This window comes from Ixodes scapularis, unplaced genomic scaffold (genome assembly GCF_016920785.2).
Source record: "Ixodes scapularis isolate PalLabHiFi unplaced genomic scaffold, ASM1692078v2 PGA_scaffold9__187_contigs__length_104089568, whole genome shotgun sequence".
Lineage (NCBI taxonomy): Eukaryota > Metazoa > Arthropoda > Arachnida > Ixodida > Ixodidae > Ixodes > Ixodes scapularis.
This window is the reverse complement of record NW_024609884.1, coordinates 14,004,211-14,029,950: the sequence shown is the minus strand read 5'-3', so window position 1 is coordinate 14,029,950 and position 25,740 is coordinate 14,004,211. Positions and strand designations below refer to the sequence as shown.

The window sequence follows — 25,740 nt, the reverse complement described above, 5'->3', positions numbered from 1 at the left end:
GAGTTCAGATGGATGGCGGTCTCGAACTGTTCCCAAAACGGCTGCCATTTCTTCCGTTGACCGTTGAATTTCAGAAGTTCAAGTTTTAGGAGTTTGATTCTCGACTTCGCTGGCGTTGGTGATCTGTTAGTGCTTCCGATCAGGCTACTCTGGTTGGATGGATTGTCGCGTTCCGCACTGCATCTTAGCTGGCTCTTCAGCTTTGTCATGTAGGTCACATCTTGTCCGCATATTCGAGGAGGTGGGTGAATTCGAGGTCTCCGTCTTACTCCGAAATGAGTGGTTCGATGGTGGCGTCGGCGGTGTTAAGTTCACCCTGCTCCGCGATCAGTCGTCCGATGAGTAGCTCAAGGTCCTCGGTGTTGGGAACGCATCAACGTCGTTCACTACCCGCGTCACTTGTGACCGAATCGCCTTGCGCTTTTTCTTGTGAACTTCCGTGCTGTCGTCCTAATAGAAGGAAGAATCACTCACTTTTCTTTCGGCGTTCGAAGTGTTCGCAGTGCTGTAATCCCGGGTTTCCAGCATAAATTTTTCTGTTACAGCTGTTTTCTTTTGCTGGCAGATGAGGCGCTACTTCACTACAACAACAACAACACTTTTTTTAACTCCGCTGCGAACAGATTTCGTTCAATAGTCAAAATGTCGTGCGCAGAGACTCGCTTGCGTTCGCGTTCTGGCCGTCTCCGCATTGTCCTTCTTTTCCTCGCCTCCCTCTTCGAAAGAGAGGAGGACCCCAACCGCCACAGGCGACGGGGGAAGATGCAGCCATTTGTGCCTGCAAACCGGTTCCGATCCGGGGGGTCACGTACGGCGCAGTAGAAGTCACCGGGGGAAAGGACGCTCTTGTCTCCACGAGAGAGTTCGTCCCGAATCTGGGATTCTTTGTTAAACGTTACTACACAGTGTTTTTTTTAGCTGCGCGAAGATTTTTAAATAAAGGGGGGAAAAATAAAATGAATGCGGTTTTCAATGCGTGTTTATATGGCTTGACGGACACTAGAAGGGAATATAACCATCGCTATTATCAGACTAATCAACTAAACTCTGGTATTTAACTTTTTAGTTACTGTAATTAGGATATATTTTTATTGCAAACTTTGAGGTGGTCGTATGCCAAGACTTTCATTTTGTGTAATTCGAATAGCCAGTGTGTGTTCCGCGACATTGCTCCCCGAACTTTGCACTTTTATCCGACTAATGTAGCGAAGGTTTGCAGGAGGTGAGCAGAAACAAAAAGTCAGAATAAGTAGGAAATTCGGGGGCAGATATTTCGGAACACGGAAAAGACAGAAATCTCAAAATTAAAAAAAAAAAAAGTAATTTATAAAGGCCAAAATAATAGAATGATTGAACTTCAATAACAACGCGTCGACCCTGGTCTTGTCCAAAGCAGGCTTTCCGTCCACATCTTTTGGACGTTGCTCTTTACACAGTACAATGGTTTTATATGGTCTCAATGTAAGCTTCAATCTTGTAAAATGTGAGTTCATTAGGCTAAAAAGAGCAGAGTTCTGCCCACTGTGTATTTATAACTTCCGTGTTCATAGAAAGTGGAAAGAGGCTCACTTCTTTATACTTTACTGATCTGTCAAGTTATTTAGTTTCATAGACCACTGATGTTGATAAAAAGTATATAAGAAGGAGGAATAAAACATTAATCTAAATTTAGCACATAAAGGAACAAGTGCAGTGTATAGGCTTTTGTCTCAACAATTAAAGGCTATACAAAGTCTCAACACTACCATTGAATGAGAGTATATAAAAAGTGGATCATAAAAATTAATCCGATCTCAATACATATTGTAACAACTGCAGTGTATAGGCTTTCGTATCAACAAAGGCCATACAAAGTCTGAAGACTACAATTGATAAAAAGTATATAAAAAGCGGACGATAAAAATTAATTCCATTTTGATACACATTGTAACAACTGCAGTGTACAGACTTTTACCTCAACAAAATCTATACAAAGTCTGAACAATACCATTGATAAAAAGTATATACAAAGCGGGCGGTAATAATGAATCCAATTTCGATAAACATTCTAACCACTGCAGTGTATAGACCCGTGTCTGAAAAAGGTGTACACAGAATGTATACAAATACGTTGTTAGAAAGTGGGTAGGGAAGAAAGTCGCAAGGATCGTTAAGAAGTCGCCAGGATTTCAATAGACTGGGCAACGTTTTTTTTGTAAGGGCTAATCGCAACCTTCTGTTTCCGGTACTCGAATGGCTGACTTCTCGGGAGCCGTGATAACGGCCTTATCTGGCTGCGGTTTTGAAACATCTGATGTTCCTCAGGATTATCGAATTGGACTGCCGCCCCTGCCAACAGGTATCATCATGCACAACAGCATTTTTCTGCACTGCGCTGTCTCGGGAAGGCCCTATAAGATTAACAACTTTAAACAAGGGCCTCAGACCGTCGGGGTCTTGCAAGAGCTCAAGGCATTTAGTTCATACCAGACAAACCGTCTTCGAATTTCTACCTTCCGCTCACTGGTATCCAAGCAGAAGATCCAGGTCGCAAAAGAACTGCTCGTCAAGGGCAAGCGGTGCCTCATGCTGGACCTCAACAAGGCTGAGGTACGCTTAACACTGCATTAGGTGCCCTGTGACGTCCCTGATGACAGAATCCGGAGGGCTCTCGAGCCTTACGGGACCGTTCAAGGCGTTGTTTGTGAAAGCTAGCATGAAAAAGGCTTCCGAGGCATGGAGTCTACTACTAGAGCGGTGCGTCAGAAGCTCAAGGACAGCGTGACCTTAGAAAGGCTGCCGCACCAACTGCGCATGCCGCATGGCTCAGTTCTTGTCAACGCCCCGGGCGTGCACCAATGTGCTTGCGTTGCCCGAACGACAGGACACGTTCGACGTGAGTGCAAAGTGCCACGCTACAAACTGTGCCGATGCTCTGGTCACGAAAAAGACGGCTGCGTCAGGACTATACGCTGCAGTCACAGAATGTGCGGCCGGAAAGGACGAATTTGAAGACATCATGGATGAGGAAGAAGCTGAAGTCGCAGCAGGTGGCAGCTTGCCGGCCAGTAGCAACACTGACAGCAGGCGGCAACTGCAAAGGACACCACCCCATCTCCGCCTGCCACTCTCTCAGCCTCCCCAGTGTATATTGCTCCTGCAAAGGAAGACACCAAGAACAGCAGTGCAGAAGTCAGTGCATTTTCGAAGGCTGCTTCAAACCGCCAGGAGGACCGCCCCACCGAAGCACTGACGTAAAGCCGATGCAAGCTGCACCGACAGACACTGTCATGGCTGTCCCGGAATCACTGAAATGTGAAGACTGCGCGAGCATGGACGAAGACGGACAAGGGCGTTATGCCATCGCCATTTCACACAGCGCGGGGACAGTCGCACTAATTAAAAAAAGAGAAGCGGTATCACAGCATTCCCTAAATGGACGACGGACCAGAGTGGGAGGAGTTGCGCTGTAGACGTGCTATAGGCAACCTGCAATGCTGTTTGGTTTAGCGTCATCTAGCGACTGAAGCAAGAAACATTGGGTATGCCTGGGAGTGTGGATTGGGTTGTTCAATCGTGAGCTACTCTGGTGGCGCCGCATAGTGTCTGAAGCAAGAAATACTGTGCATCCCAGGAAGCTGGGATCGCGTAACATGCCATTACGGCGGGAGCTACAGCCCTTGCGGGCCAATCGGAACGTGCTTTTCGCTGTATCAGGCTTTGCGCTGCGTCATGCTCCAATATGTGTGCACTGCGCTCGTATGCGTAGCGCATATCGAAGCCGTTGGCACGCATTTTGGGGCTTATCGTTCACCCTTTGCCAAGTTACAGCAAGGCAGGGTATAACCGTGGGCTTTCACTCTGCTGGCGCCGCCGTGCCGTTGCCGGCTGGCTATACAATAATGAAGCAGTGTGGATAATCGCAGCTCATGCGCCAAATCAATCGAAAGAAAGAAAATATGTTTTTGGAATCAGCTCCGACAACATGTCAGCACCCAGGCTCACACACTACTGGGGGGTGATTTCAACTGCGTGACTCGGGCAAAGATTAATCCAAATGACTTCGACAGGACTCCAGCATAGTAGAACTTAAGATGCTACTTAGAGATTTCGATTTACAAGACGTAACTGAATTTGTACAAGCACCATCTCCAGGATCAACTCATTGGCAGAAGTAATGTCACTCGCGACTCGATTGCATATATTTTTCAAGTTGCTTGACGGCCATTACCTCAGCCTATAACGTTCTACCGGTAGCATTTTTCAGATCACGCTGTCGTTACGGCGCAGATAGGGAAGGCAAAGAAAAAGCAAAACCGTGATTCATCCTGGAAAACGTGGAAACTAAACGAAAGCGCGCTTGAGGAGGAGGAGCACCGACAAAAGTTAAACAAGGCTTAACACGGAAAAAGCGAACAGTCATAAAGTGAACGCTGAGCACTGGGAGCTGTGTGAAAGAAGAAATAAAAATGTGCGCAATCGCCTTCTGCCAGAAAAAATGTATGGAAAGGAAAGCCGCTAAAAGAAACGCCTGGCTTGTTTACGGCTGCTGGAACAGCTAGACGAGAATATCCTTGTCCTGGCAATGGTGAGGTCAAGGTTACGCAAGCTCGAACGGTTAGAAGACCCCACAAAGATATTCAACACGCGCGAACGCGAGCGAGCGTGTCGCAACGACATCGGTGAACTTCAGAGCGGATAAAACATACTCTCGAAACCTGAGGAAATAGAATTAGAGTTAGTCGAAGTGCTAGAAGTTATGCTCATGGTACCGGAGAAACGGGTGGAGGTCCTTAACGGGCCCATCAGCGAGGTGGAGGTACAAGGTGTAATTAAGGAACTAGCACCAAGGAAGTCGCCCGGGGTTGATGGTCTCGGCGCAGCTTTCTACAAAATGTTTTCCTCGGGACTAGTTCCAGTTTTAACCGAAAGTGTATGCGGATATATATAACCCAAACCTTCTCTCCTCTTCAATGCGACAGGTCACAACGGTACTAATTTCAAAACGGAAAAGCGAGGGCCGGGTCAATCGGAAGCAGCGAAGACTTTCAACCAATCACCCTTCTGACAATGGATTATAAGATCCTGCAAAAATTATCTCAAAACGCCTGGAAGTTGCATTCCGTACCATAGTTGGAAACCATCAAACGTATGGTTTTAAACATAGGTCGATATTCACTAATCTGCATACTATGAGGATTATAGCGAAAACGGCAAAAGTGACAGGACGTCTATGGCTGTCCTACAAATAGATTTGAAAAAAAAAAAAGCTTCTGATAAAGTGTCTCTCTCCTTTTTATTTTCATTATTAGAGCACTGCGGAACCGGATAACTTCTGGTCAATTTCATTAAAATATGTTACGGGGACATAATCACACGGGTTCTAATCAATGGACGGAAGTCACGCTCCAATCCCGTAAAGTCGCCGGTACGCCAAGGATGCCCAATGGCGCCCATGCTTCTTGCTATCTATTTAGAACCGAAGTGAAAGGAAATCTTGAATGACCACATCATAAAGGGCACAAGCCTGGGTGAAACGTCAGCACGGTTGCTAGCTTACGCGGATGACGTCACCCAAATTGGCCACACTCAGAAAGATGTAATGCGGGTGGTAGAACGTGTAAGGCAGTTTAGTGACGTTTCTGGAGCTGAAATGAAATCAAAATATCTGCTGGAGCCTGCTGGCCTGTGCACCCAAGCCAGAACATTTCTTGGGCATCGTGTGGTCCACATCAATCTCCAACTGTCTTGGGGTTGGGCTGGGCACAGAGCATCTAAGGACATGACTGGAGGGCATTCACCATGTAGGCAACTCGATGTGCAAAAAGTGCATCGGTTTTGTGCAAAGTTTGCGTGGAGCTCTGGGGTTTAAAGGATGCGCAGAAACAATCTCTTTATAAGTAAGCAGAAAGGAAGGCTCTTGTCAACTTAGGCATAAAAATGAAAGTGCAAAGTTTCCTTGTACTGCGAAAGCGATCAACCAGCCCCGTGTTGACGGCGGCATTGAAAGAGCTGGATGGACCATATTTGGCTCCTTGGACGAAAGAGACCGCTGGCACTCCAGGAAGGATTTCGATCCTACGATACTATGAAGAAATTAGAAATGCGATTCATTTTTTTTTTCTAGAACGTTTTTTATGGAAATACCTAAACAGCGTCAAACGCTATTGGGATAACCTAGACCTTGTAATGCCGCCTCCAAGGTATCGCCGAATAGTTCCTTAATCTTCAAAGGTACTGTAAACTTCACTAATTTTACGGGTTCTTTGGGAAAAAGAGTGATACATTGGCCGCGCGTTTACGTCTGCATTCCGTACAGCCATACCGCTTAGGCCACGCAATCACGCTTGCACGGATGCGAGGGAACGAGCGGAGGTTTATATTTATAGCTATCGCGTTCCACTCCTAGAAATGAAGCTTAAGCGTCCTTCTGTATTTTTCCTTTCGCGTTTCATTTCTTGATATAGACGCCACGTGATGACCGTGGATTGTAGCAAGGACAGTCAATGCTCCGATTTACTCAGAAGAGCAGCGCTTTTTCTTGTTTTCAGCCTGATTTAGTTATTTCTTGATATTTAAATATGTTTTGAATTAAACGCACAATCAATTTATAGACGAACGGGAAATATTCATAACTATTTCTTAATTATGTTTGTTAGAAAAGGTTTCATTGGAATCATCACAGTAAAACCGGTGAGATTTAAATAATGATGTAAAAAATCTTTATATCCATTCTTCACTTTGATCAGGGGCCGCAAGTTCGCTAAATTATGTTTTATATCGCGTGATATGTACAGGGTGCTGTCAACGCACTGTCTTCTCTTCTCTCAGACTTCCTGCGTCAGATGTTATGACGCGGAGTTACAGGGCAGAAACGGCACGAACTACACACACTGTTACATAAAAAAATGGATAAAGAAGTATCAATCCCTGTATTTGTTTTGCACCATATGCGAATGCCAAGATAGAGGTAGTTCTTTCTTTATTTTTTGCTCGTGTGGATATTTAAAAAAGTGTAACACAAGCGTTGTTTAGCTTAATTTTGATGCCGTGACGCACATGGTTCTCTTTAAAGCTGCCTATCGAGTTGACGGTTACGAAATACAGTTTTCCCAGTCGCCAGAATTGTCGCTTATTACTGTCGGCGAACGCGATCGTCATGTTGCGCTGTTCCAGGTGGCGTGGGAAATATAAAAACACACAACATATAATTCAACCTCTGTTCTCCAGTTGCTTTTTAAGCGACATTCGTGCAACTTACAATTTATGGCTCTAACACATTAGGAGCCCGGTAGACGCATTGCTATAACGGGATTTATATACATAGGGTGTCCCAATCACCAGGCTCGATCTAAACTGGAGCGTAAAAATTGACACCTGCACGTAGCATTTTAAACTTTTCGTCAAAGGTGTATTTCACAGGTCGGTTTTTTTCTTGTAAAATTACCAAGCGTAGCCCTGTTTCTGTACAAAATAGGGTCAAGAAACTTGCCAGGGTCTACGGCGGGCGGCGGACACGAGGATCAAGTCGTGTTGCGGGGTGTGTTTCGAGCGCGTATTGATAAATGGCGTCTGGAGCAGCGTCCGAAGGTGTAGCCGACAAGCGAAAGAAATCAGACGACACATGCACATACGAAATCCGTTGGCAGCAAAAGCGCCGTTGTTATGCAGACGCTTTTTTTTCTTTCAGTTTTGCTTTTATTGTCGGTATTTAGTTTTTAACCGAAGGTGCATTACAAAAAAAAAAAAAAATGTTCATTTTAATAAACCATGGTAGTCGCGAGCAGTCTTGTTAAGGAGGTAGCGACATCTATCAATACGAGCGCCAAACGCGCCCCGCTACTCGACTTGGTTGTCTGCGTCGCCGCCCGCCGTTGACACTGGCAAGTTTCTTGGCCCTACTTTTTTACACGAAGAGAGCTACGCTTTCTAATGTTACAACAAAAAAACAACCTCTGAAATACACCTTTCCCGAAAAGTTTAGATTGCTACGTGCTGGCGTCGATTTCTACGGTCCAGTTTAGATCGAGCCTAATGAGTCATGACCAGACATGTACACATTACCCAAAAAAGGAACTAAATACCGTTACTCGTTACTCGTTGCCGATTCCCAAAAGAAACGCCTTGCTTTGCCTCAAAAATAACGAGTTACCTTTCTCGTTACTTTGACGACCAAATACACAACTGCTTTTGTTTCATGGTTTCTTTTCAGTAGTTGTTGCTCTTGAGCAGTAGCCCCCTCAAAGATTTCATCAGTTATATTTCCCCGCTTTATTGAGGATACATCTCCGTTAACGCTGAAAAGTCGCTGTACTGACGCGCTCGAAGGAACGGCAGTCTTGTGCCTCAGGAAGAACTGATGAATCTGGGATTCCCCTCTCTATTTTGTTGTCTCTGCTCTATAGTACGAAGTTGACAATGGGTTCTGTACCTTCTCGCGTTGACAACGTCGGGGTTTACATTCGGTCTGTACACGTTTCTGGAAAGTTCAACCAACGAACTTTACTGCGTTCTCTGGGTGAAGGACATTCCCAACTGTAGAGTTCGACTGACGGGCTCAGCTATAAACGTGGCTCCACTGTCGTACTGTTTTGTTGTTTCTCGGGTTGCCCATCTGCCTTTTGACGCAATAATCGCGTACTCAGGCAAGAATTGAATCGAGGCTGCTTAAACGGTGTTGTACACGTTACTCCTCGAAAGTAACAAAATACCGTTACTCGTCACTTCGCCTTAAAATAACTAAGTACGCTACTCGTTCCTTTCTTTAAGAAGTAACTAAATACGTTACTCGTTACCGAAAAAGTAACTAAGTAGAAGTAACTTCTTACTTGTAAAGCGTTACGTACATGCCTGCTAATGACTAAGTAAATAATTGAAAAGTATGGCATGTGTTATTTATTGATAAATATTTAACTAAAATGTGTGACTGGACTTACAAAAAGGCATCGCGGTGCTTTACTTACTGCTCATCCCGCTTAGCGTAGGCAGTAGTGGTACGAAAAGTGAAACATAACGCCAATAGGAAGAAACCTCTACTAGCAGAAAGCTAATCAGCTGAGCAACTTGCCTATGTTTTCTGAGTGCATGTTGCCGGTGAGGTATTGATATTTAAAGTAAGTACCCGAATTGTCTATTTTAACCAATCAATCGGTTAATAAATTTGTCGGTTATTTCCACACTTTTTGATTGATCGCTTTGAATCCTCTGGAGGAAAAAACAACAATCGCTATTACCTACTAAAAACACGCGACTTAAAAAAAAAAACCGGAACACATATGTTCTCCTTCTCAACACGGGACACCATGAAATAAAACTAATATGTTCCTTATTTACTGAAACATCCAATGAAAGTGCAACAATACTTCGTCGTTGTCTTTTTAACGAACAGTATCCTAAGCTGCGGCACTTCCCCTATATGCCCCCCCCCCCCCCCCCACCCCGCCCCCCTCCCCAACCCGAGTCACTTCCTGAGTTTTGTATTGTCGGGGTCTCGACTTCACTACAGGTATGCTGAAGCCGGTATTGCAGGGTTTTCTGATATGACATTACTATGCGGAGCGCAAGTTCGTTTGTTTCTTGCGAAGCGGATGCGATGATGTCAGAACGCCGAGCTCTTATTGGTTGATTAAAAATATAGTGGGTCTAGGTCTGGCATCTACACTGTTAGCAAGTGCCGTGTATTTGGTGAATATTTGGGGTGAAAAACACGCTATTTACACAAATTACCATAAATTTACACGATGAGTAACGGATAATACGTTCAGATATCATGCGAGGTTGTAAAAAACGTGTTTTGGTTCGGTCATACACGCATAACCGTGTAGCCGACCTCGATAACACGCATCGCCTCCGGCGACGACCGCGGCATTGCCGGCTATTGAAGCACCGGAATGCTTGGGGACACACTTAGAAAGGACCGTCGAGACAAATGCCGCGGAAAGAAACATGTCTCGGAAACAGATAAGCACCAAAAGCAATTACGCCATGTCGCGGGACGTTGGCGAAACCCGCGCTTATCGTGGCTCGCCGCCATTTTCTGGTCGATGGCAATGCGGCTTCCCTCATGTCGCCCATGTTTGCATTTAGTTCAGGGCTCTTGATAATAGTTTCTTACACACCACAAATAAAGTCATGGGTCCAATTATTCGTGCAAAACAGTTAAAATGGATATAAAAAGCGTGTCCTCGATGTGAACACGTGACATTGCAGTTGGTTTCGTTTTTGCTTCAACCTTCAACTGCAAGCGATCTGGCCACGGCGCAAGCGCAACGCCGATGTACGCTGGAAGCAAGCGCCGGTTGGCTTTCGTTGTTTTTGTTTGACCGGAGAAAATCTGGCAAGTACGCATGGCGCCGCTACGGTTTTGGTTTGACGGGACGCGAGAAGCTTCGCATAGAGCTTCGGAGTTTGCGAGCACATAGTGAAGACAATTCGTGCAAAACAGTTAAAATGGATATAAAAAGCGTGTCCTCGATGTGAACACGTGACATTGCAGTTGGTTTCGTTTTTGCTTCAACCTTCAACTGCTTCAACTGCAAGCGATGTACGGTGGAAGGAAGAGCCGGTTGGCTTTCGTTCTTTTTGTTTGACCGGAGAAATTTCTGGCAGCCGCTATTGTTTTGGTTTGACGGGACGCGAGAAGCTTCGCATAGAGCTTCGCAGTTTGCGAGCACATAGTGAAGACGTGACCGGAGAAGTGCCCCTGTGATGTTCCCGGAAGACGGAAAGTACCATTCGTCGTGTGTGCTTTGAAAGCGAGGGGAGTCACAGGGTCCACGAGTGCGCAACCACAAGCCAAGGTTCACGACAGCGCTGCGTTCTTCGGCGATCTCGTTCTGTTTGGGGCAACACGGCGATGCGAGAAAGGGCCGAAACGTTCGTGGTGTGTGGTGCGGTGCTTGTAGGTAGAAACCCGCACTAACGCGGAGCTCATATTGGTTGTTGTGGGGTTGCGTTTGACGGGTTTAGCCCCGTCGTCGTCAGCTGATCCGGTCCAGCTGGTCGGGGAGGACGCAGCGAGCGTTCTTAAAAGTAAATCTTCCTTCGTTCCGTTTCAAAATGTGGAAGATTCCCTACGCATACCGTGAGTAAAATGCTGCGGACGTTTTCAACAAAATTACGTCGTTTTAATTGAACAAGGGACTTCGGATAGTTTCCCTAAATCTGCCGTTTCTATGCTTCGTGTCGTTAGACTGCATTTGCACAGCGACGTGTTCGCACAGCGACGCACACCGCTCGAGTAGATGATTCGGTCCCGCAAACGACCGGTTATACAGAATTTCAGGGAAACTTAAGTCACCACCGATGTTTTCCTGTAAATCTCGTGTGACTCGTGTGAGTTTGTTGCGCTCATCATGCGGTGTGAATAAACTAGGGCAAGATTTTCTACCTGCCCACAGATGCATGAACTGAGACCAATTTTTTACGTAGAGAACATAGTGGTTTTTCTTTACATTGGGAAGAGGCCCGAATTTGTCTCTTTTCCCTCTGGCACTGCCCCAAGTTTCAAGTTGCAGTTTCAGTAGACATACCTACTAACAGGTACAAACTGCTCTAAAGCAGGTAAAAGACTGGGAAGTCAGGACGGTGCGGACACCGTGTTTTGCGCTTCTCGCAAGGTGACTGATGCTTTTGCGAGGTATGCGGAATATGCAAACGATTTTGTTATGCCCTTCGTTTGCGTCTCCAGAAAAAAGAATAAGATTATTTACAAATTTTGGCGCAATCACAAGCCAAGATTTACGATAACAGTGCGTTCGCTTCGGTGGTCCGTGTAGTGGTATTATACGCTGCTTTCTGCAACACCGCGTCATGACGAAGAGCTGGAACGGTCACGGTCTGTGCTGGGCTAGCGGTTGACAGAAACCCGCATCGCCCGCATCGGCACCGAGTGCACTTGGGCTGTTGATGCTCGAGCCTTTCGTACGCGGCTTGTCGCCAGCTGATCCTGCTGCTCGACGGTGAGGAAGCGGCGAGTGTGACCTCTGAAGTAAATGTAAATCCTCGTTCATCCAGTTATCCAGTGTCAAAGTGTGGAAGATGTCCAACGTGTACTGAGGGCGGGAACTACGAGCGTTTTGCCTTGCTTTTATAACCGAAACCAGAGCAGCGAGATAATTGCCTTGCGTACTCCAAAATGACGCAAGCAATAAGTTTCAACAGGTCGAGTACGTCACCGCGGATGTAGGCGAGACTGTGCACTGTTTAAACGCTTGCAGTATCCACGAGTGCTACCAGAAAAACGTCAACAGAGAAGGAGCTCGCGATTTTAGCATAATGCAGTGCCACGGGCTCGTGAATTTTCAATGTGGCTATATAGAAATATATATAAAAAAAAAAAAAAACGCAACAGCGCCACATTAATGATCACGAATAACACCGGTCACAAACTCCCAAGCCTCACCGCTTCGCTCGACACCAACACGACATACGACAACAATCTGCATCAAAACGCCCCAAAAGTGAAGGCGTCTGCTCCCGTACGCGTACTACAACTAGCGGAAGTGAAGTGTTGGGCGGATGTCCTTCACAATAATATATATAAAAAATGCCTTGCGCAAGTATAATTTCGATTGATTATTGAATACGTACTGATAAAATCCCAATCATTTGTTTTTCCATCTGATTCAAGCGAGTCGGACTGCTCATAACACTGGTCGAGCATGAAAATAACAAAAATTTGAACTTTTTCATGGCTGGTTTACGATTTATTGTTAGTACATCGTTGTTTTTCGCAAAGGACTAATTTTACAGATTTTGCCTCCATACTTTTTAAATGCAAACAGTTCTTACATACGGCTGTCCATTGTGCCGTGTTTTGTGTCTTCTTCTATAAATCGGTAACGATCAGCGACCAAAGAGCTCACCCGTACATGTCAAGCATATATACGCCGCGGGGAGAGTCCGTTGTTAGTAGTTTGTGTATGTGTCGCTGCTGTGTTCTACGTGGTGCTCGTGTTGTCTGTGATGTATGAGAGTAGCAGTCTACTCGTGATAGTTCCCAGCATATTAACCCGTATTAACCGACTCCTGCTTTTTTTTCATTGGTTGCTAGAAATCGCACTAGGTGGCGCAAGTTACCGCCCGATTACAAGAGTTTGCTTGAGCTATTTATCCATGTAAGTTCAATATTCGTTTTTTTTTTGTTTTTGTTTTTGTCTAGCGGTTTTGTCGTAGCTGCCGACGCCACCGACCGCCGACGATGCACGTAGGTACCTTTGCACGTAGCTACGTCCGCCGCTCAGAGACTGTTTACTGTGCATAAAAGACATCGAACGAGAACGAACGCGTCCTGTATGCTTTCAGTTCGGCTGAAAGGCGCGGCTGGCTGGGCTCGTCACTCGCCTGTTCTCGGCTGCTGGCCGCCATGTTTCATAAGGAACACGTTGAACCGTGCTTCTCGGAAGGCAAACACGGTGTAGCGTGTTAACTTTACACAGCACCTCATGTGTAGACGAAAAACACAGATGGCTCCGTGTAAAACGAACACGTTTCGACGTGTCCGCTATGGGACAACGGTTTACACGTCTGGGCGTGTTATTTTTGCTAACAGTGTAGCATTGAGGTCTACCCACTATCCTTCCAATCAAAGCCAATCAGAACTTGGCGTCGTTCTGACGTCACAACATCCTCTGCGCCAGACGCAGACGACTTGCTCTCCGAATTGCCGTTACTTTGAAGGCGCGAACAAACGAACGCTCATAGCCCTCCTACAATTGCCCCGACCAAAACTGGATAGTTAAGATAGTGAAGAAGAATATCCATACGGCTGGCCTCAAATAAATTTATCTATTTTTTTTATGACCTCCCTTAAGAAGATTACGAGGCACGGCAAGATAACAAAAAGAAAACAACCGCACGGAACTGTAGATTGCCTTTGCAGGATCGCGAACATTTCGTCCCTTACGTCATCACAGGGCCCCAGTGGTACGTACTGCGCGTCACTGCTCGAGACGCGGCGCGAAATAACGGATGGACCAACGTCTAAGATCGCAAATTTTACAAGAGGTCCCGACAACGGGCAAGTTCACAGAAACATGCGGAACACTGCGTTCGGGCTCGAACGGGGGATTCGATCCGAAGCGCGGCGACGTTGAGTCATCGAGTCTCTCGGCGCATTTGCGGGAAGCCGTAACCGTGTTCCGCATTATAGAGTCCGAGCCCTCTCAGGCGGCCTTCCGAAGGAGGCCAATCTGCGCCGAAACTGGAAACGGGAGGAATTTGAAAGAAGCGGTCGTTTAGAGCGCCCCACGCCGCTTAAGAGTTCCGCCTGCAGTTTCTCTTGACTCCCGCGCCCGACCGCTCTTCAATATTGATATTACAGCGGCGCTCTCGAGGTTTTTCTTCTCCCTCTTCGTTCTCTGTGTTTTAGAGATGGCAATTTTGAGCAGATCTGCGGGACAGGAGAACAGGGGGAGGGGGGAGGGAGGAGAAGGAGGGGGGAGGGGGGCGGGTTGCCCGGTGAAGAATGATTGTCGGAACTCCGCCTTTCCGGTGTATATGAATGCCGCAAAACAGAAGAGCTTGGAATGATTATTTGGGCTAACGGGGAGAGTGGCGGGGAGCGGGAAGGTCAGGGTTCGAAATGATCCGGTGGAGATATCGTAGGGAGTCGAGTCGCTCCTCCCTCAAAATTTTTCATTGTCCACGATTACTCGCTTTTCTACGAGCTTTTGACGGCCCATTTGGTATACGCGGAAGATCGACGAATTACGCCTCTCACCTCTGCATTTTGCTCATATTGTCGTTGTTGTCTTTTGTGTGACCTTCCGTCGTTTAATTCGTTAGACCGTTGCCAGATTACCCCAGCTTTAACAATCGAAAAAATTCTTCTACAGATACGAACTTTCTATACTTCAGATAACAAACAACCATTTTCATTGATTATCAACCATGTTTTCCAGTGAGCGACATGTTTTGGGAAGTTTAAGATGTTGTGTCTACGTGCTTGTGAATATCTACTTGCGTTTAACGTTTGAATTTTATTTGTGTTTTAATATTTTGTGTGCCAGTACGTTGTGCAGTGTCTGCTCTTCCAATTTTCGGTATGTGTATAAATTTAATGTGTTTTGTTAAAGTTTTTTTATCAAGCTGTACAGCAAACCCCCTCCCCCCTTTTTTTTCTTTTTTTAGTGTAATGCCAAATAGGCTTTTATTGTATTTTGAATAAATAAATTAACTTACCCCGGTGGTGTGACGATGCCCTTTTTCAAACCGCAAAAGCCAATAAAAAGCGCTTAAAATCGTTTAGAGCAGTTTTTCAGATATTTTACTTGCCAAGGATACTATGCTCATTTCGTATACAAGTGAATACATGGTGTAGGTTAACTTCCGATGTATATCTAGTGCTGCTGGTACTACCTGATTGGACTACGGGACTTGCGGGTTCGCCAAGGACGAAAAAACTCGAGAAGCTCGTTCTGTTATTTTTATTTCTTCTGAATAGGGAGGAAGTATTCTAACCAATTCACTTTTGCCTTTATTCGGGGCTGCTCCCGCCGCCGTGTATTTGTTCACCGTCTCGATTTTCTGGATATATAACATGTCCTATATACCTACCGGACACACTTTACATCGGTGATAAAGTGCTCCGTCAAGCAGCTGCTCTAGCGAACAGAACTCGAAGCTAAGAAGCCCTCAGAGATTGGACCCCTTATGCATCCACCACCAAAGAGTGGACACCTATGTCGAACTCGTTGAGCACAATTTTATGCATGGACTTTAAAATATCGTTGAATAAAATAAACCAGTAAATAACCCCCCCCCCCCCCCCCCAAAAAAAAAAAAAGGATGCTAGAGATTGAGCGCTTACACTAGCGGATACATTATAGTTGCAAAAAGGCATCACGTACATACATGGCCGTTGTCATAAAACCAATAAGCTTCAATCGACTTAAAAACACGATAAAAAAAACAAAAAAACTCACGCTGTTTGAAAATTTTGAAAGCTCCTTTCAGGGTCGCCAGTAGTAGGGCATTCACCCGGCCAGACACAAGTAAAACGGCATATGGGATCAGTAGGGGCATCTCATCATTGTAGAGCAATGTTGACTATTATTGTGGAGAATACAGAACAATGCAATTTAAATCGTGAATTAACTAAAAAAACTAGTCTCTTTTTTTTCCAAAAATGGGCTTTGAGGTTGCCTATAAGTTATAACCAAGAAGTTTACCTGCATCGATGGAATCCCATTTTTGACAACAGTGTTCTTCAATCCGTACTTTTTTAAGTAAAACACATCTTGCAGTCCTAATACAATGCTAACACAACAAGATTCGCAGCTATTCGAGAGAGCCGATAAGCACTTAATGGGAAATCCATGGCTTTATCTGAATCACGATTTGTATGAATGAACGATACGATTGTTCAGTTTGTACAAACTGAACGTGTTATTCTCTTGATAGCAGGTTTAAGAACATGACAGATTTCTTCACTCTCTGTAATTTCTTTTTCTTCTTTGGATTCAAAATGAAATGCCTCCAATACCAAATGTCAGCCCAGCAAGGTTAATGTTTCTTCTTTTGCCTCTTCCATTTTATCAGTCAATATATCTACGCGACAATTGCTGCCGTGGTTTCAACATGCGCTTAAAACTACTTTCGTTTCTTCTTGCCGGTTACAGTAATTCATAAATAAACAAATCTTTATTTTGTTTCATCACATAACGGGGGACCAAGACAAGAAGCTGCTGCAGCAACTTCACGGAGGTCCTGGTCCCTTTACAGCAGGCGATTCCCAGACAATTTAACAAAACGAACAAAAGAGATACATTGAGAGAAAAAACACTATTTTAAATGTAGACCAAAGAGCACACAAAATGAGGAAAAAAAGGGAAATTAAATTTATAGTAGCAGGCAATGGTACAGTGATCCGGATGCCTTAGCCATACCTAAGAAAACAAACCTAAAATAATGCTCGTGCCTCTGCCAGCGTCATGGCATGAATATCAATACCTTTTAAAAATAATTAACTTAATAAAGTAGTTAATTGGTAATTTAGTGTGTGGTTATAATATCATGTATGTGATGGTGAAACAAACCACTTTTATTTAGGGCGGAGTTCATATCAAGAAGTGGGAAGGGCAAGGTTACTGTGTAGACATCTTGTACGCCACAAGTCGGGACCTATAAATATTGAAACTGGTTTTGTATTAAACAATGAGAACAATTGTTCAGTATGATATGATCATAGTATAAAACATTGGCAATAGCGCACACAGCTTTTTTTTTGTAATATATGTAGGGATTTACATTTGCTTTTGTGTATTTCCCAAACTAGATGACAATAATAAAGTTGCAGCTTAACACAAGGCGGTAACAATGATTTAAATTTGGTCAGCAACCCGACTGTTTTCGATAATCTAGACAAAAGGCAATCAACATGATTATTCTTAGACATACTATTTGTGAACCAAACGCCCAAAGTCTTAATAGTGTCGACAAAATCAATTTCTTCATTGTTTAAAATCGGGGCTTGTGATCGTAACTGGAACATGTTGACTTTATAATAAAAGGGCTTTAGTGTTTTGCGAATTTAACTTAAGGTGACCAAGACGAAAACTTTACTTGTCCCATTGAGTGACGAATAGGAGTAAATGGCTATGAAAATTCGATTGAGCTGCACCCGCCGCTCAATCGTAGGCTCAAAGACGCCTCTCGTCCTTGTGGTCGTCCTAGAGGTCGTCCGAGACCTCTAGGACGACCTCACTTGTCACAGTACGTGAAAAACAAGCGGCGTCCGTCGGCGTTGTGATCGAAATATTGCCATAAAATAAGTCATCAAGCGTCATGTCATCACACGTCATCAGCGTGATGTCACCGCTGGAGCGCTGTGTTCAAAAGGTGCGCTCCGGACTTCATCTGTGCTCGTTGTGTGCTTCCTCCGATGGACTGTGAGGCGACATCTAGGGTAGCTTCCTCAGGCAAACGTGGCCGCCCAGGCAAGTACGCCGCACCCTCCTTAAGTGTCCTCCTCTAGGCGTCGTTCTTGACGTTGTCCTTATGGTCATCCTAGAAGTCGCGCTAAACGTCGTCCTCTACGAACGAAAAGTTAGGGCGTAAACGAGCTCGTGAAGGTCTTGGGGGTTTGTCTAGAATTATGTCCTAAACGTTGTCTCTAGGCGTCGTCCTTAAGGTCGTCCTTGAGGTCGTCCATGACGTTGTCCTTGAGGTCACCCGAGAGGTTGTCCTCGACGTCGTCCTCGACGTCGTTTTAGAGGTCATCCTAGATGCCGTACTTGGCGGTTCTGTGCTAACCGTTTCGCATTTGTAGCCGAATAAATTGATTTTGAGCACCTTGACCAGCCTCAACGAGCAGGCGCACGGCAAATCTATCCCCGTCTCTTCCGCCATCTTGAAACTACCGCACCGCCATCTATTGGGCGTTGAAGTTGAGAATACTGGGCCCACTTCTTTTAAATTTGTATATAAATGACATTGCAAATATTGACAATAAAGTTAAATACTGGAAACGACTTAATTTTCGCGAATATCGCGAATCGCTTACAATTCGCGAAAAATAGATCCCGCGAACAATTCCGGTAAAATGTAAACACAGTGGAATCTATATTGAGATTCCGCGGCGTCGCGAAAAATAGAACCCGCAAATTATTCCAAAACTTCAGCTTTTACGTAAATCGCGAAATATTGAGCCCGCGAAAAATAAGTCGTTTACAGCATGTTATTTCTGCAGATCAGTATATATTTTTCAGCAAATGGTGCCGAGCAAATGACAGATAATGCTAATAAATTATTAATTAGGCGAAACAATTGGACGGCATTAAATTCTTTACAAATTAATGACAGCAAAACAAAATCCGTTATATTTAGATCACGAAATACAAACTATCTTCACACGTCTGTCCTTTCGCACGGTACGAATAATATAGATATAGTGGTAAGTGTAAAAGTACAGAAAAACACATTTCATCAGTTCATGACCTGGGACGACACGGTGCACATGAATGTAATAAATCTCAAACGCTGTTGGCGTTATATATAAATATCGGCTTATGTTTCCCACCCAGCTAATCCTTTTAATTTTCAATTCTCTCTTTTCTTTAAGCACAATGTAACTAATGCTTCTTAGTCCGGGGAAGTACGGCTTTCACAAATCATACGCAAATATATTTATACTGCAGAAAAGGTATTCGTATTATGTACCGTATTACGTATCATAATCATAGAAAGTACTCTTTAATAAACTTATAATTTAGTAAATTTCAAATAATTATAACTATAAACTTGCTCCTTCATACAAACGATCTTTTAAACACAAACAAAAAGGTTTATATATAAATCTCTCACCTGTAGCATAGGGAAGCAGTACATGAAACTCGTAGGTCTGAGGCACGGACAGTACCGCACTCCAGAACGACTTACGGCAATCAAATGTTAAAATGTACCCTTGCCCGACTTCCAAATTGTTTTTGTTAGCATAGTATTGAAATTCTGATTGAATCTGCTAAAAATATAGGGTCATAGTTTGTTTGAGATTCATCCACCTATGCTTTAAAAGTATAACTACTAAATTAGTTGTATAATTTCATTTTTTTTTGTTATGTCTTACGTTATTTTTGTTTTGTATTTTGTTTTAAAAACAAATACAGTGTTTGTGTTTGCTTTCGTTGTTGCTGCTGAGGGAGAGAGAGGCTTGTAAATCAACAACAGAGTTGCTTTTATCTGTTTATCTTTTCAAATTATAGGTATATAAAGAATTTGAATTTGAACCTTCCAATTGGAGATTGGAGAATTTTTCCGATTGGGGGTAGAGATTACTGAGGTGGGAAGATAATTTTGGAAACTTAGTAACGCCATTGAGTTGACACTGCAGCACTTTGTTCAACGTGCACTGTTTTCATTGTTTCGCACCGCCACCGTTTTCGAATAAAAAATAAGTTAAATGTATACATCTGTGTCATTAATTCAAGCATCGGTCGAACAGACAGCGCGTCAACTGGTGGTGGTAAAAACCCGATGAATGAGGCAGATCTTGAACAACGAGGGATCACCGTGAATTCAATATGTCTGTTTATTATCTCAAAGGTCACACATTCCTTGTTGCTACACGTGAGCTTAGGTCTTGGTGAACCAGTGCCAGCGTTGTATCCAGCAGTGGCACAGAGCCGATATTATAGATCTAAGGGGAAAGATTGGGTTCGTCGTGACTAGGAAACCGGTGGAAGGAGGAAGGGGGGCCGGGGGGGGGGGGGGGGGAGGGGGGGGGTTCAGCAGGCGTTTGTACCTTAAGTTAAATTAAACAATGTCTCTCTCTAAATTAAAACGTAGTCTTTGGCTAACCTGTTCGCACAGTATTTGTCTTACGCAGCTGGTAATCATTAATTTAGGCTCACGCATTATGTCTATTGTTTACGAAGATGTACATTTTGTTCATCTTCGCGCGAGAAATAAAAAGTAACGTATATTGCCCAGAGACGACGACAAACCAGGTGTTCTCCTGCGCGAGATGACGCTCGTAGAATAGCAACTGGTTTCTCAGCTTCACGTTTATATTGGCGGTGAAAGAAAACCAAGAAATCGACGAGAGAAGGAAAGTGGACGCAGCCAGGAAGGAAGGTGGAAGGGACGGAGGCGAAATCTCGAATCTCGTGGGTGATCAGCCAACCTGCGCCGCGTGAACTGCGCAAAGGCAGCTGTTAGGATTTTTGAGCTGTTGTGCCCTGGTAAAGAACCTCTTGCGAATTTCCATTTCCATCTGTTAGGGTTATCTCACGATCACAAATTTCCCAAGGCTAGGATTCACCTTCCCCCACCTTGTTCTTTGTACACTTAATGTGAAACCTCCCGCAGCGGGAGCCCGCACTTCTGCTCACGACCTGAGTGATTGATCTCGACGTCCTCGATTAAGAATGCCTTCACACGAGCGCACAGGTTGCGCAAAAACTGTGGCTGCTACAAGTGCTGGACAGATACGATGAACGCGGATGTAATGCCCTTTCTCTAAAAGCGAATTCTAGAAGAAGAAAAAAAATATAGAACACTGGTGCGTCACAGGGTATATTCCTTCTCTACAACACCGCCGGTAAGTATGTATGTACATGCACATTTACCCGAAGCAAAGTGTGTCTATGTATATTATGTACAGTACCTTAAACCTACATAAAACGACTGTAACTATTATCAATTACAATTGCCTGCGTCTTTAGAGGATTTTCTTGTTGTTGTTATAGGTTCAAGCAGATTGCGGCGAAAAGCTTCTGTTCTGACCGAATCGACAAGGCAGACGAGGGGCTCACTTTCATCTTTGGGAGATTCTGGGTGTGTGACTGCTGACGAGGGAACAAATCTTTGGTTGCTGAGTAGATACACATCGTGAAGTGGTTGGCGCTGAAAGTAGCGCTCTTCTCTATTGCACAAATTATGTGCGATGGAAAAATGAAGCGCTGGCGTGAATGGCATGCGCACGGCTGTGTGCATATCATTCACGCCAGCGTTTGGTTTAAGATGGCCTGCCGCTTCCAGGTAGCGGCAGTAATACTGATGAACACTTCCTGGGACTCTATCAGGAGGGATACTGAGCGCTGTAAAGCTGCTGATCGGACATTCAAGTGTGATTTACTAGTGGCATGACATCATGTGTCCTCCTGGTGTAACGTCCTGTTTACCTTTGGTCTAACGGTTGAAGGCAGAAGCCTACGTTTCTTGAAGTTCGACACATGGGTCAGCAACGTAAGCTTGACTAAAGGAAGTGCCGCCCCTTCCGACGGCGGGTGTAGCACACACCAGCTACACGTACCGTCCGTATCCCAGGGAGGCTCACGCACAACTCGAGTTTGTGGAGAGGAACACAGCGGGTGCAAACACGGTTAGTCAGTCTCTGGAGCACTTTTGACGATTAAGTCACTGGCGCACATGGTCCTTGTCTTCGTAGACTGCCCGCCACTTGGCGTTTGCGCGTCTTGGATCTCAGGCGAAGTTTGAATATGTGCACTGTCGTCTTATGGATCCTTGCTAAAAGCTCTCCTGCGGCACACTGCTCTTGAAGTCTTCGTGGAGCCAAAAAGCGTTGTTCTGTTCCAACTCTTCTTGTCAGATGGACTTCGTATCACTGGAAAGAAGAAAAAACGCAAGAGCAGAGATTTAATTTTTAACATAAAGGCATGAGTAGTATAACTCGTCCAGGCTACTGCTTTCTGTCAGTGTGCAGCCGAACTGTCTGGTAATTCAAATCTTTATATCTATATATATCAAGTTAAAATTGATACATTCTGTATCACCTGACTATCGCGTAATGTTCAAACTGAAGGCCGCTTTTCCAATGAATGCAAGTAATGCAATGCAAGCATATGAAATACCGTTAGAAGGATGGCAGAAGTAGGGTTCGCATAAAAATCATAACGAAGCACAAAAGACGCCGAAGCTGGTATGGCGTTCTTATAGTTAGGTGGTATAACAAAACGGCAGGTACTCGTCGGAGGATCCCATGAAGGAAACTCCTAGAACTCTCAGGCAGGCCGTCTCAAATAATGGGTTTGGAACACTACGCACCTTTTGGAGACGAGTTTGAAGGCCGTGTTAGAGGCGCAGGATCCCCCGTTGCTGTTGCCGAGGGAAGCGTTCGACTGCAGGTGCGGAGATCCAACTTTTGTACCAACTGGGTGAAAGAAAAATGTCATCGGTTACTGGTCGTGCATTTCCTTCACCAGAAACACGCACATTTCTCGTTAAAAAACAACAACAAGAACAAAAAAAAAAAAACGCAGATAAATTTAACAATTTTTTTATGCACCGGTTTATGACAGTTATTGTGTGTCTTTCTAACAGAGAATCACGCTGATTTTAATTTTTTGACACATTTCCAGGATAACGTTTGAAGCATGATGCGGAAGACAAAAATAGCTGCATGTTTTGGTCATTCTGGCAAACGCGTTTAAATCCGGTATCTTTATAGGGTGAGTGGCGTTCTTAGTTCGGGTGGTGCCCAGGGTTTTGTATGGGAACAGATTACGTCTCACCATTCTCTCTTTGTGAAGTTGGGCGCGCTTCTCTTCAGCACCATACGTATTCGAAACCTTTGCGCTGAATTTTTTGAGTCACTAAAAGGGGGCGAGCGCGCTTTCCTGCCTTTCTACTCCTCGTTCCGCGCCTCCCTGTCTGCTGCTCTCTTCCTTGCCCTTTGCACCCTTCCCCGCTCCGCATGTTTTCTCACACCACCTGCTTCAGCTCCTCCCGTTCCTGCATGCAGGGAAGTGGGTCCGTAGCTCAGCCAGCCGCTCACTCGGCTTGCTAGCCGGTGGCCGGGGCTCGTTCCCTGGCACCGGTTGCTAATATTTTTCTTCTTTTTTTTTTGTCAAGATTGCTCAGCGGTTACGGACTGACCGACTTACACATTTCGTGTTTACGCGGCTCCTGAGGTTGGTTGGCCCTATATTAGCGCCGACATGCTTCGCTGGCGCGTCCTTAAGGTTTCTTTCGTGACGTCATGACCAGGAGTTGCCTCGCTGTGATTGGCAGGATTTGCCTCGCCATGAACAGGCGATTGGGCAAGCATTATCAGTATACAGGACGCTATGGTTTCACCAATCGCAAATGCCGATCAAAGCGACGCTTTCGGTCTTGCGCATCGGTAATAAAGCTAGTTCTTTAAAACGCTTTCCGTTTAATTGCGAGACAAAACAAACATTGTGACGCTGGACAGAGTCCTGATCTTATGCATAAAGGGCATCAATTAACGTTTTGTTTAAATCCACTAGTTTCAGTAAAACACGTATATGTTACTGAGGTTTGTTTTGTTTTTATTCAGACTCGATGGATATGGACCTCTCCGGGCTCGATGTTGTTGTGTTATACGGAGGTAGAAGAGATCGTGGCTGCTCTTATAATGCACATCTTGAATGCGCATCTGGGAAGCAGTCGTCCATTGCGTAACAAAGCTATCCCATACTGCGTCGTAGTGCCGAGCGACCGTCGCGATTGTTTAGGCAATGGATGCTGAGCGCTCGGGAATCGGTACAAATGCTGTCGCAATGCGACTGCTGGTGCGCTCGAAAACATGTTCGGCTTAGACGGGACGAACTCGCATCGAGAGGAATTTTGCACACCGGCGCCACGAGGTAGCCTGCATTGAAACCCCACCGAAGTAGAGCACGCCCTAGCGAGCGACTCGAAATCGCCTAATGGGCGCCGCATTGAAAGAGTCTGCACGAAGAAAAGAGGGGAAAACGCGAGCCACTTAATGGATGTTTGGGGCTCGGCGCTACGGTTTCCTCCCATATCATTAGGCGCATAAAGCCCGTATCCCTTCGACGTCAGTCACGCTTATGAACGCGGTGCTTTGGTGCGGTCTTGAATGGCAGCGTTCGTCGTCGTCGCCGCCGTCGCACGCCGACGGTCGCTCGCTCGGCAGTGAGCCGCCGCCGCCGTCGGAGCTAGTCGGGAATCGTTAATTTGTAGGCTCCGCCCCCGTTAATGGAAGCCATCAGGGGGCTCCCGCTGAATATTTAAATGAAGCTGCAGCCTCCGCGCCGCCGCGTGTCGCCGATGCTCGCGAAGATCAGCACCGTCGGCTCGGCTGTGTGCGGGGAGGGAGGCTTTTGCGGCTCGACTCTGGGCGGGCGGTCGCGACGCCCGCGCCATATAACCCGCTTCCCTCTCTCCCACGCTATTTCCCCGCACTATCCCCGCGTCACCGGCTTTTTCCCGGCGACCGGAGAATGCGACGTAATTGAGTGGGCCCCGGTAAAAAACGGGTCGCGCAGGCATCTCTCCGGGAGACAAAGTTTGTGTTTGGGTCCCTGAGGAGATCAAGTCACTTTGAGCGAGTTGCACCTAGCGCGGCGCGCCCGTGTGTGTGTGTGCGTGTGTGTGTGTGTGTGCTGTAGTGCGCTTGTGTGTGAATTTAAGCCCCTTCGTGCCGTGGGGAAACTTTGAAGAGTCGTGGCTGGCGGTGTCCGTCGGTAGAGTTGAAAGTTTGTTGGCCCGGCGAGGTGCGCCCCGTCACGTGGCGAAGCAAGTGCCGAAAGCGAGGGGAAACTTGGCCTTCCTGATTACACACACGAGTAGTACGGGGAGACTGCGGAAATGCAGGCAGGTCCGCGGGAACGTCGCAGTGGGCGTTCTCTGCTGTGCCCTGCTAATTTTGCCGGAAAGGTGTAGCGTCCATTAACTCGAATACGATGTAGTCGAATTTCGGGCGCGCTCTCTCTCGGACACAATAAAGTTGCGTTTTCTAGTTTCCCACTCACTTGCCCAGTCGCGTCGGTGCCTCCGAGACAAAGCGAAGGCGTGTTCTTTCGCCCAATGAAAAGCGAATAGACAAACAAACATGCTGCGACCGGCTGCTATCGAAGCGCTTTTAATGTCCTCCATAATGTCTCGTACTGCTCTGCAGTCATTCTTGGACGTTAGCCTCACAATTATGAAGTGGCTGGCGCTTGAATGGCATGCTACAAGACTCTGCCTGGGGGAAAACAAAAGTAAAACAAAAACGAACGATACAACAGAGTCCTGAACTGTCAGTATTTGATTGTTTAGTTCAGTTTGTTTTTCATTTGGATTAGTTTTAAAACTAGGCGTTCCAGAAACAGCTCTCCCTGGTCTTTTAATTTATCTCACTACTTAACCATGTACTAAAGCACTAGTATAGGATAAATGCTTTATAGTTATGTTACGTAACTTTACTCCTAAACTGATTATGGTGGCGTAAGTGCCACGTGCCTAGTGCACAAAATGTTGACCTCCCTTGTAACGCGTTGTAACGCTCTCATCGCAACCCATTTATGCCGACAATCGATTGACACGCTA

General features: G+C 45.4%; 1 protein-coding gene across 1 annotated transcript in view; it reads right to left on the bottom strand.

Moving 5' to 3' along the window:
- Window positions 1–20,164: 20,164 nt before the first annotated feature.
- Window positions 20,165–25,740, bottom strand: part of LOC8039004 (iroquois-class homeodomain protein IRX-4) — a 109,425-nt gene continuing 103,849 nt past the window's right edge. Inside the window, exons 7-8 of the mRNA XM_040499170.2 lie at window positions 22,486–22,591; window positions 20,165–22,045 (exon numbers count right to left, since the gene is read on the bottom strand). Coding sequence (XP_040355104.2) covers window positions 22,027–22,045; window positions 22,486–22,591 — 125 coding nt within the window. The 3' untranslated portion in view covers window positions 20,165–22,026. The remainder of the gene's footprint in view (window positions 22,046–22,485; window positions 22,592–25,740) is intronic.